The 11,931-nt window shown below is 44.0% G+C and overlaps 1 protein-coding gene across 2 annotated transcripts; it reads right to left on the bottom strand.

Annotated features, from left to right (window-relative positions):
- Nucleotides 1–7,137: 7,137 nt before the first annotated feature.
- On the bottom strand, nt 7,138–11,731 carry LOC139345901 (transmembrane protein 74). 2 transcript variants are annotated; one of them, XM_070984779.1, is made up of 2 exons: nt 11,597–11,731; nt 7,138–11,223 (listed from the first exon to the last, which is right to left on the bottom strand). In XM_070984779.1, exon 2 carries the CDS (start codon nt 11,211–11,213, stop codon nt 10,362–10,364), a length of 852 nt encoding a protein of 283 aa, XP_070840880.1. In that variant the 5' UTR covers nt 11,214–11,223; nt 11,597–11,731; the 3' UTR covers nt 7,138–10,361. The 2 variants fall into 2 exon arrangements, with proteins under 2 accessions (XP_070840880.1, XP_070840881.1); XM_070984780.1 differs by lacking the exon at nt 11,597–11,731 and having other exon boundaries at nt 7,145–11,357.
- Nucleotides 11,732–11,931: the final 200 nt, after the last annotated feature.

Below are 11,931 nucleotides of genomic sequence, written 5' to 3'. Positions count from 1 at the left end.
GGCGGGGCCTTTCTGTGCGAAGTTTGGATGTTCTTCCCGTGCATGCGTGGGTTCTCTCCGGGTACTCCGGCTTCCTCCCACAGACCAAAAACATGCTCATTAGGTTAATTGGTGACTCTAAAATTGCCCTTAGGTGTGAGCGTGCGTGTGAATGATTGTTTGTCTTGTGTGTTTCCCTGCGATCGACTGGCGACCGGTTCAGGGTGTACCCCGCCTCTTGCCCGTTGACAGCTGGGATAGGCTCCAGCCCCCCTGCAACCCCGAAAGGGATAGGTGGTATAGAAAACGGATGGATGGATGTATGTACACGATTAGAAGTCCTGAAAAGTCTCTTTTGGCTGGAAATGACGCTGAAGAAAACGAACCAAACCAGTAAACTTGTGGGCTGCAAAATAGCAAAACAATTGGTGAAAAGATGCTAAAACGATTCACAGAGCAGAGCAGATCTGCAGAGTTGGGTGTTATTTATCCGTCACTATGAGAAACTTCTTTCCCATAATACTCATCCGAAAGCATTTTAAACATTGATTGCTGCCATATTCTTCTTTCTCTGTGCAAAGTTGTTGTATAAAGGTTCCAATCTGCAGATGTGTTTAGATCCAAGTGAAAGCACAAGCGTTTAATGAAGGTTTGAATGCTGCCATTAGTGACTTTGAGCTTAAAAAGTAATGGCTTACACATCACGTTTTAAGCCTCATTCTCTCTGTGTGATACAAGACTTTCGCCTAGATGTTTTCTTTAAAGTCTCACAACCTCTCTGGGGTCTTTAGAGTTATCTTCCAACACTTAAAAAAATCAATATCCAGTGAAGCTCCTGTGTGTCTTTTTCCGAACACAGCCTACAATTTAATGGTTTTTATGGAATGATGTTTTTTTGACTCACATGTCACCATTTACACAAAAGGACAAAATAACAGCCTGAAATAAATCCTTCAATATGATTTTTATATCTCTGTCAGAATGTGACCTTAACGAGGCTGCAAAAATCAAAACACAGCTTGTTGCCATCTCTGAAATGAAACAGTCACTCTAATTAGCTAATAGCTAATTATCCTGATGAACATGACAGAAAACATCATGAAGAATACTTACTGTAAGACATGCAGAGGAGAAATTCATCTCAACTGGCCTGAAATTAAATATATATCTTTGCAATTATGCTGCTGGAGGATGCACATCAGAGGGAAGAGGAAGAGGTTGTCATCTGCATTACAAGGGATTTAAAGGCGGGAACCTGGGACTGAAAAAGGTCTGTGAAGTTTCCCGCTTGCTTTGCAGGCTCATTATAGTTCTGTGTAAAGGAGGGGAAGCAAAGTGTAGTGTTTGCAAGCACATGTATTTTTGCATCACTTGCCTTGTACTTGTTCATGATGCAGATGCGAATCACCTCAGTTTGAAGTGGTTTGAATGACAGGCAGCATAATGCACCCTGGAGAACAGATGGGGTCGGCTCTTGCAAGAACAAAGAATCATTGTTTTGTTTTTTGTTTTTTCTCCTTTTTCTAGATTTGCAACCTGACACGTTTCATCAGGACTTCAACTGGAAAACACAAGCCTTCATTTAAGGACGCTGCCTGCATGTAACTGCAGTGAAAACTTGAAGATGAGTTGGGTTTGGGAGCGTACAGCATTGCATTGTGGACTCATGAATGTTTATTTGCATTTGGTTAAAAACCAGCACAGTACTGTTCAGACTATCAGAGAGATTTCTTCCAAATAAAAGCAACCACATGCTGCATTGTGTGTCTGCAGCCTGGTGATGGACGCGTTGTCACGACGAGTCACTGACAAGCTCACGAGTCAGTTGACACATCCTGAACTCAGCAGAGCTGCACTGCTCTGCAAATATCTGCCAGCCTGTGAAGAAAAATCATGCAACTATTGAGCAGTATTTGTGTACTGCCTGTTAAAGAGTGGTTCACTCGAATAACTCGAATAAAAAAAAACATATTTTTCTCTTACGTGTAATGATTTCTTGCCATGAGGGTAGTTTTGATTTTATTTGCAATATCAGGCTCTTTCCCAGTAGACTGCTGGATGCTATGAGCAACACAAATGAAATTCTACTCACCTCGACTGCAATGTGGTGCAAACAGAAACGTCAGAGGAGGAGATCTCAGTATCTGCTGTGATGTGGGAAACATTCAGATCCTCTACTGCAATAAAAGTAGAAGTACCACACAGTAAATGTACTCCATGGCGGGTAAAAGCCTACATACAGTATATGTAAGTGTATGTAAGAATTTTTACCAAAATGTATTAAAGTATCAAAAGAAAAAGGACTTCATACAGACAGAAACAGATACTGTGTGTTACAATTATATCAAAGGGTCACTATTACTGATGCATCAGAGTATAAGCAGCATCACTCTTGTAACTGAAGGCAGAGCTAATTTTGAGTGTTTCCTTTACTGTTGAGTTGTTTACAACAATGTATCATATTTGTAGCTTCAGTATGTAAAATCTTAATTTGTAATACATGTAGAGGAGGACGAAGTATAATATCTGCTTATTCTGAATCTGATGCAGCAACAAACACGTTGCGACAGGAGCAACTAAAGACTGGGAAAGATGTGGAACGCTCCAAAAACACCTGTTTGGATCATTCCACAGGTAAACAGGCTCATTGGTAACAGGTGAGAGTATCATGATTGGGTATGAAAAGAATCTATTTCATTATTATATGAAATTACAGTACATTGTTTGTAATACAAGGTCAAAGTGTGAAACTTTTTGATTTTTGTAATTTGGGTGAACTGATCTTTTAACAGTAAGTGCGCATGATGTTAGAAGTTTATTTTTTCCAAATTTCTGTAACAAATTACCTCTCGCAGGCATGGATGCAAGCCGCAAAGCAGGCATTTGCAAATACTTCTGGGTATTTCATCTATTTGAGGGCTTCCCTGACAGTGCACTTTGAAAAGCAGACATCAAAGCGCTGGAGAAAAAGTGCGCTTTTAAACTTCCAGGTAATTGTACGTTGTGTGAAATGTCCAGAAAAGCCACAGCTGAGACACTGTAGCATTCCTCAGTCAGAAATATAAAAATATTGATCCTGATAAAGCAGAAGAAAAAGAATAGACTCAATCAATGTGGCAAAAAAAACCCTCTCGTGGTGTTTGATGCTGAAAGATTGCACTCAATTGATTCACTCCAAATAAAGCCGTCCAAGGCTTTTGTGTGCGTCTGTTTCTGAGAAAACCTCCAGTGAGTCAGTCAACATGCGGGAGCGTGACGTCAAACCCCCAAAAAGATTTAGATCCAGTCTTAAAGAACAGCATAAATGGAATTAGTATTCCGTAGCAACCTTTTATGTTCGTGCTCAGGTACAATCTGCACAGATATGAAAACCTGGCACGCGGGACAAATTGCAGCATAAATCAGAGACAAGGTAAGCAAAACTGTCCTGCTGCGAGATTAATTTACCCTCCTCCCTTCACTTCGCCCCCCCAAAGTGCTGAAATATCTATCCAGTGGAATTACAGACAGAGAGGCGACGTCATTTTTTATCTCTGAGGGACGCTTGCAAACGTTCTAGATGCATCTGTATTTGATGGATCAGTGTTTCTCTAAGCCCAACTGGTCCATCTTAAACGGTGAAGCCTGTGACTAACGCTGGCCCTGGTTTAAACATTAACGCCCCGCTTATTCTATCACTCTGATTCATAGTTTAATCAGTTACTTTAAACAGTATTTTAAACATTTTATACTTTTTATAGCCCATTGCTCCTCATTCATGAATCCGTCTGTGTCAGCAGTGCCTGGGAGGCTCTGTGGGCATTTTATGCTTCTGAGCTTTTTTATGATTCTCCTCTCTCAAAGACTCGAGCGAGCACATTGGATTTTAATATTAGAACAAGCCGTCATATAGCACATTAGATTTTTATATCAGAACAAGCCGTCATATAGCACATTAGCCACAGTTTGCATTTCTGCATACTGTACTTTACACTCCAGAAATGATTGTGTCACTTCATTCTCTTCGTTGGACGACCTTTCTAAAAGTTCACTCTTGACCTTGAAATCAACCTTTCTTCTTCACTGAATAGGCTTTTCCTAGTTGTCATGGAAATAGATCAGTTGTCACTCTGTTCTGTGATTAAGTCACATGAAAACAACTGAGAAAAGTGTGTCTGCCCAGGAAGACCCTGACGCTTACCCCGAGAGGTGTTTAAACGCTGCGGAAAAGGCAAGAAAAATGCATCTCCAGATAAGACAGTGTGTCAAAATGCTTTGGGCTGTTTTCACTGTGGTACACGTGTGACATACATTTGTACTATATCTTTTTTTTTTTATTTATTTATATTATTTAAAAACGTTTTACAAATAAAGTTTTGGCTCTGATTTCTGGGAAATGATAAAATCACCGCACACATGATCCGGCAGTGCAGGCTGAGGTCAGTTCAGAAGAAATGAAAGCTGCTAAAATCTTCAGCAAAGACCTCTGAAGGTCGCATCATGTGACCCCGCCGGGTTTACGCTCAGGGGAGCACGGCTGGTGTTGATGGAGACGAGGGAGGGTGGAGAAGATCAACTGGAAGTATTAGCTCTGTTCACCATCTGTATTCTTGCACAGTTAAAGTTGTGTTTTCATTCTGTATTTCTCTCTTTCTATTTATTTCACATGCAGTTAGCATGAACTGTAATTATGACGCGTTTGCTTAAACTCATCTTCACTTTTTGAATAATCACTTGGTCGACATACGCTTCAGGGATATGTTTTGAAACCAAAAAGTTTAGCAAAGGTTTTTGGCGCTTTTGCTACATTTGGTCAATTAAAGAAAACCCAGGCTGACTGGTTGTCTTCAGGGCTGTCAGTGGCTTTGTATCCTTAGGACACCTCTGTTAGTGATGGTCCTTTTTCTAACTGTTGTCTAACTAAAAACAACAAGACAAGGCTCTAATTCTTGTCTACATCCCAACAATTTAGCACATGAGATATAATTAGTACAATAAAAATGAAGGAGAAGAGGGTGACAGCTTCTTCTTCAGAGTCCTGACTGAGGTCTGATACATCTGCATGCATCAAATCTATATGAAAATGTTGCACTACAGCGAAACTCTAAGTCGTCTATTCAGCATCCCAGACTCCGGCTTATTTGATCTGAACATTGTGGCTTTGCAGCAGAAGTATTTTTTGCCTTTTCTTATATTTCTGAAGAGGAGGATGTTTGACAGGAGACGTACTTTGACAGCACCTGACGCATCCGCTCAAAAGTCTCTTTATGCCTGGTATAATCGAGGGAATGTGCTGGTTTCCACACACGCCACGGCTGCCATTCGAATGGAAAATCAAAAGAAGAGCATCTTTAACTCCCTTACACCCAGCCACCGTAGCAACAGGCTGACCCCGTTTCTATGGTTATGGTGTCCCTTCTGCATTTCTTCCAGGACAACGATGGTGAAAGGAGAGAGAGAGAGAGGAAGGGACATGAGTATGTGGGCGCTGCTCAACCTACAGCAGGTGGTTCACTTAATCACCACAAACAAAGGAAGATGCCGGCGGTTAATAAATGTGAGTTTTGGAGCAGGATCAGTGGATTCCTGCAGCGCACATGTCCCCGCAGTGGTGAGACGATTCAGCCTTATGAGTGGAGCTGATCAGTGAATAACTCCAGATAGTCGACTCGTCTCCCCCCTCGGTGTGCCAAGTTAAGAAGCAGCCTACAGGTATATCCGCCCAAAAGACAGCTGGAGAGGTGGCGGTGTCAGTCTGTGCAGGATTTGGGTTTAAAACCCTCTGAGCTGAATGAATAAAGCTGATAAATGATGTGGATGGTGATTTTATTTTCCAACTTGTTCCTCTACTTCTTTTCCTTTTTTTTTTTGCTCTGCTCAGTCCCCTCTTCCTCCAAGCTGTGACTGCCTGCCGTTGCTATGCAACAATCAGAGTAACGAGGATCATTATTGAATAAGTCATTAACTTAAGGCAATAGTTCAAGAGAGGCATTTCAGACCTGGAGACATGAGCTTACTCCTAATTGATGGAGCCAAGCCAAAGAACTGTGCGATACCCAGAGAGGTTTTATGTGCGGTGCAGTTGGGGCTCCGCCACTCACTGTGATGAGCAGTTATGACAGCTGATGATAAGTGGCTGCCAGACGCTGATGTAGAGCACCGCCGCAAAGCCTTTTCTTCGTCCTGGTCCCCAGTGTCCAGAGCCACACCCCAGCTCTTGACCCTGAGTGACCCCTTCAGCAATCCAATTCCATTTCCTGCTGCCAGCTGCCCTGAATGATTACCCTGACTAAACTAACTCCATTCATGGGAGAGGGGGGAAGAGGCGGGGGCCGAGGGCGATGAGTGTGTGTGTGTGTGTGTGTGTGTGTGTGTGTGTGTGTGTGTGTGTGTGTGTGTGTGTGTGTGTGTGCCAGCTGAGAGCGTGTCTGTCCGTCTGTCAGGGTGTGTTTTTGCAAGATTGCGCACATTTTATGCCCAAGCCCGAGCAATTCACGGTGCGTTCGCATGCGTGGGATTCTGTTCTGGGCTTTGGTTTGTGTGGGCGGGTGTGTGTGTGTGTGTGTGTGTGTGTGTGTGTGTGTGTGTGTGTGTGTGTGTGTGTGTGTGTGTGTGTGCATGCATGCGTGCTGTTTTTATTACAGGTTTGATTTTGTGTCTGGGAGAGTCCCCTGGCAAAACAAACACAGGCACCAATTAAAGCTGCTGCAGTGTCCCAGGCCCTTTGCATCACTAATAATGCGCCTGTGGAAGGAACAAACCGCTTTAACCCTTTTCATCCACACCTCGGCTTTGCTCCCCAGTGGGGCCCAACATGAACACACTATTATCTGCCAAAGCTGGAAGCACAGTGCTCATTTCACATGGGAGAGGTCTGGATTTTCCCCCACTTCAGAAGAGAGCTGGGTGAAGGTGATGTCAGAATCTGGATCAGCTGGTGGATTGTTTGCTTGTTACCAGAGAAACTTAATCAAAACCTGATCAATCCAGACCCACGCAGTCCGATCAGTTGCTAATTGCTTAGCTAATAAGCTAAATTCAGGCACGTGACTGCTAATAAACATTTCCATTGGCTTGCTGCCAGGTGCCACTGATGCACTGCTAAAGTGACAAAGCTAAGCTAAGTTAGCTTGCTAGCATAACATAAAGAAAACAGGGTAACAAGGTTGACAAATGTGACGACCAAAAATGCTGTTTAATAATAATGTAAACCGAAAAGATATTAAATAATAACAAAAATCAATACAGTTCAAATGACATTATGCTAATAACATTAGCCTAAATGACCACACACAGACATTTTCCACACAAAAGCTGAATAGACTCTGAGACACATGTATTTCTCATTGTGTGCACATGAAATGAAAGTAAATAAAAGATATATATGTGTAATATAGTTTTTAGCCTCACGAAACCTTAAATGTTTTAAGTTATGTTAGCCGCGGCTCATGGAGCTCAAGTCACTTCCTGTTTGTTATTTTAACAAAGGTGACAAATTTTGTCTTTGTTATTATTATGGGTTACTGTTGTGGGTTGATCATGAGTTTAGTTATGTAATTTGTTTTCTCAGACTTGGTTCATACTGTAATTTTTAGGTTTAATTGATATTTTTTGTCGTGTCAGTGTGGACGTCAGGATGGAGCGACCACTTTGTGGAAGCTAATGGGATAAAGAAAGAGGAACTACATGAACCTTGTGTTGACATTGTTTTACCAGTTGCTTTAATGGATAAAAATTGACTTCACGTCGTTTAAAAAGTCATGATTTTATTTCCAGGGCCACTGTGTTCGCTCTAATATCCATAAACATAAACAATGTGATGTTAAAATTAAACATTTCCAGCGTGGTTACAGTCAAATCTCCAAGTCGCTAACGCTGCAACAGTAAATGTCAAGTGTTGTTGAATAACATTTTCTCTGCAGACTGAAAAATTTTAATTAGCATCAACTGGGAGGAATATATGGTACTGAACAAGAGCTGGAGACACTGATCTCCCCGCAGACTGGAGCCTCGGCAGGCCAGAGTGCACTGCAGGTTGTGTTTTGATTTAGATGGCTGACTTTCATGCTTTTGCAATTGCGAAAAAAACTCCCTCTCTTGCTTTTACTATGCTGTACCACTCTCTCCAATCCCACACGCTTAATGCAACGAGCTCACAGCTGTCCTCTGAAAAAAAGCAAAACTGGGAAAATGTAAGAAATCACCGACTGAGGCAGATGAGTCGGGTTGAAGAGAAGAGAAAATTCGCACTTCAGGACAAAATGACTCATCTGAGGGGGCACTTTTCCTTCCTCATAAGCGAAGGAAAACCCCAGACAACTGAGATATAAGCCGTTAATCCATGATGTTAAAAGAGGACGATTAGCAAATCAACTTAATATTTCATTAAGAGGTCAGCTGATTCCACCTGTTTAATTACATTAACGAGGTGAGAGTGAGCGAAGGTCGTGTGGAGGATAATGCGATCCTGCTGGCCGTGAGCACTTCCATACGCAGCACAGCTTTCTGCACACCGTAAGCAGGAGATACGATTGTTCATTCACAGCATCTTCTGTCAGAGCAGGCTATCCTTCACATCCTTCTCCTTCAATGCAATGCAACAATTCACATCAGTGCTGCAGCTGGAGAGGTTTTTGATAAGCATGTGCAGCTCATCATTGATTGAGGCAGTTGTTAAAATACTCTTTTTTTCTTCCAGTGTTTCACAGGACTCCCACGAGCAATTAAGTAACAGCAATCACCAGGAGAGCTTCCCCCCGGGGGTTTCTTCATTCTCTCTCTGTATGTTTTTGAACATCTGCAGTGAAAACCCCCAAGTGTATCTGGGGTAAACTGAGCTTCCCCGTCGTCTGTGCTCAACCACAAAATCTAATTACGCCTCCTGTGGTATTACTATTTGCGTTTCGACAAATCCGAGCGAACGCAAGCATCACTTCAGCGTGTCACAATTATATTAAGCAGAATTTCTTTGGAGTTCAACACTGCAAACCAGATCTGCTCGGCTTCATTAGACGCACACGTCGGCTAAGTGCTTTTCTCTGACAAGGTGGAGAAGTGAAGGCAGTAACCATGATACCGCTCCTGCTTCAGGCTTGATTTCCCCTGCAGCCACAGTACGCACACAGGTCTTCAACATACTAGCCTGCACCGGCATGTAAACACGAAGTCACCGAAATAGCAGCATCATTAGAAGCAGTGATGCAGCGGTAAACAAAAAGCTGGGTCAGAGATCGTCATAAGGCAAACCACCATCCACCAATGTAAACAAAATATATATCTCAGGAAAACACAGCTCATGTTTTACCTTTAAAAAGCCATTTTCTGATCATGTTGCACAGCTCAGCATCGTGTGTGGTTTACACCGAACTGAATGTGGAGGTTTAAATCTTAATACAGCATTAACATGTGTAGAAAAAAAGAGTTACTGGCTGCTGTGATCGTTCCTCTTGTCCATGCTGGCTGTGAAGAGATCATTTCCAGCGTGTAAGTGATCAACCCACAGCCCTCAGTTTGCCTAAATAATGCATTTCAAAGTTTATCTGCAGCTAATATCAGGCTCTCATAGTCTGAGTTAATCAAATCAAGTTGGAATATTTTAAAATGTCATTTTAGATCAAATTTCTCTCCTTGTGTTTTCCCAGATGGTGTGCCCTTACCGCTGCAGTGGAGGGATAATAACACAAGGAGGTAAGTTTGCATTAAGAAGACTCAACTTCAACTAAACCCACTTGAAATGACTAAAGGCGCACTCAGACAGACTTCAGCCCCCACACAGCCTCCTCGTCCTTTGAGTGAGGCCAATCTGGAGACGCAGGGTCTCGCAAGCTCACATTCCTACTTGATTTCTTTGTGGACACAGTGTTTCTGCTGTTTGCTCGCGATCGATGTGAAAAGATGAAATACTGGCCGCTGTGCTAACTGTGCAGGGCTGTCTCAGAGTTATCCACCTGTGTGCAGGCCTTCAGACTCGCTGATGTGTTGATCAGTCCGGACTTCCTGGATTCTAGTTCATTGTCTCACCAGCGGCTGAAGCAACACACCTCCGTCAGGTCTGTGTCTGGTCTGAAAAATCCACCTTCAGCTCAACTTTAAAGTGCTTTCAAGAGGACTGAGTTTATCCTCAAATGCTTAGATTATAACAGAGGCTTGGATCTCTTTAGGGCCGGTGTGGACAGAAGGAGCAATGACAGCAAACAATTCGGTGTATGAGGGCATGTGAGTGTTAAGACAGACTTGAAAAATATGAAGCAATCCTTTAAAAAGGTCTAAATCAACCAAAAACGTCACATCAGCTTTTAGAAATAAAAAAAAGGCATTAAAGCCCGACTACAGCCCCGATTAAAGGACTGGTTGGATTTCTTAAGCACTTTTCTGAGTCTTTTCCGCTGGTCCTGTCCACAAATTCAGCTGAGCACCTCTAAATCCTCATCAGCCGCTGACAAATGTGAGCAGGATTCCCGAGTCGGGCTGGAGCCTGCTCTCAAACTGATCGAGCCGTACAACTTCGCTGCGTGTTTGGAATACGCGAAGGCTTTCCTCCTCATCATCTCCCCTTTCCACATGGAGATCATGAGCAGGGTGGAGAGCAGCACGCCCCCCAGGGTGAGCAGGCACAGTCCGGCTATGACACACCGGTCCAGATGGGCCCCCACCCTGGCTTTCTCCCGCTCCAGACGCTCCATCTCCCGGGCGGACACGCTGTCCGGGTCCACGCGGACGTCCCTGGGGATCGTGTAGGATATGGCGACCAGAGAGATGCCGGTCACCAGGCATGTCACGGCGATGATGAAGCCGTAATCCACAGACTTCCCCGAGCCGTCGGAGGAGAGGTCATCGTCGGACAGCGAGTAAAGTTCCGGGATGTCCTCCTCCTCCTCCTCCTCCTCCTCCTCCTCCTCCTCCAGCACCACTTCCTCCTCCTCGTACAGTTCACTTGAGGAGCTCTGACTCCGTGTGCAGGTTTGTGGACTTGTCTCTATCAGCTGGACATCATCATCACCTTCATCCTCCTGTCTGCAGGTGAAAGATGTTTCGGTTTCCCCCGCCGGCCACGCGCCTCTCCGGGTCTCTGTCCGTGGTGCTGAAGCCTCCCCTCCGCCGGGATGAAGTGACTTTCCGCCGCTGCAGCTGATCTCGCTGATCCTTGGCTCATTTAAAGCCGGGGAGGCGTCTCTCGGATCCGGTTGATCAAAGTAAAACAGTTCGAGATCAGCCATTGGAACATCGGGCTGGGGGTCCCGTTTTGTCAAGCCCATGCGCTCGTGTCTGTCAGTAAAACATGCACAAAAGAGAGAAAACAACAAGATGCTGAAACGACTTTAATTTTTGCACGCCTGCTGGCTGCAAGCCACTTCATATCAGCGCCTGAAGTCTTTGCACAAGCAAAATCTGCCCGCATCTCTCTCCTGGGTGCACCGCAAGCATTTTAAAGTACAGCTAAGCGAGTCTTAAATCAACTCCCATGAAAACATACAATGCCATTTCCACTGCTCAGTAACACTTTATCTTCTGCCTTTTCTGGCTTCGAGCCGCTGCTCCACAAACATGCAGCAACCATGCGACACGCTGATAAATCTAATTCCGCCTAATGTCTTTAAATAATCCGTTATCCAGCAACAAAATGCGGTTTGCTGAGTACCTCTCTGCCCGTCTGTGGCTGCTCGCATCCCCGGCTGCTTCTGCTCCCTGGTCAATTAGAGGGAAAGGTTTGGCAGACCCCTCCCACCACTGAGCTCATGATGCTCATTACCGAGCCAACTTCAGTGTTCCCCGGCACATGCACAGCGACCAGATGAGGACCAGGAGGCGGCAGATCGCTCCGTGAGCACGAGAGAAGAGATTTTCCAAATGACAGTAACACCCTCTGATAAGACTCTGTGTGCAAAGGGTTCATGAGCCGTAACAAATGGCTTAATTAATGGTTTAGAGATGTTTTATAGGTCATTAACAAGAACAAATTTTGGGTTCAGAATC

This window comes from Chaetodon trifascialis, chromosome 17 (assembly GCF_039877785.1).
Source record: "Chaetodon trifascialis isolate fChaTrf1 chromosome 17, fChaTrf1.hap1, whole genome shotgun sequence".
In the NCBI taxonomy this organism is placed as follows: Eukaryota; Metazoa; Chordata; class Actinopteri; order Chaetodontiformes; family Chaetodontidae; genus Chaetodon; species Chaetodon trifascialis.
Note: the sequence above shows the minus strand (reverse complement) of the source record. Positions and strands in the feature narration are given on the sequence as shown.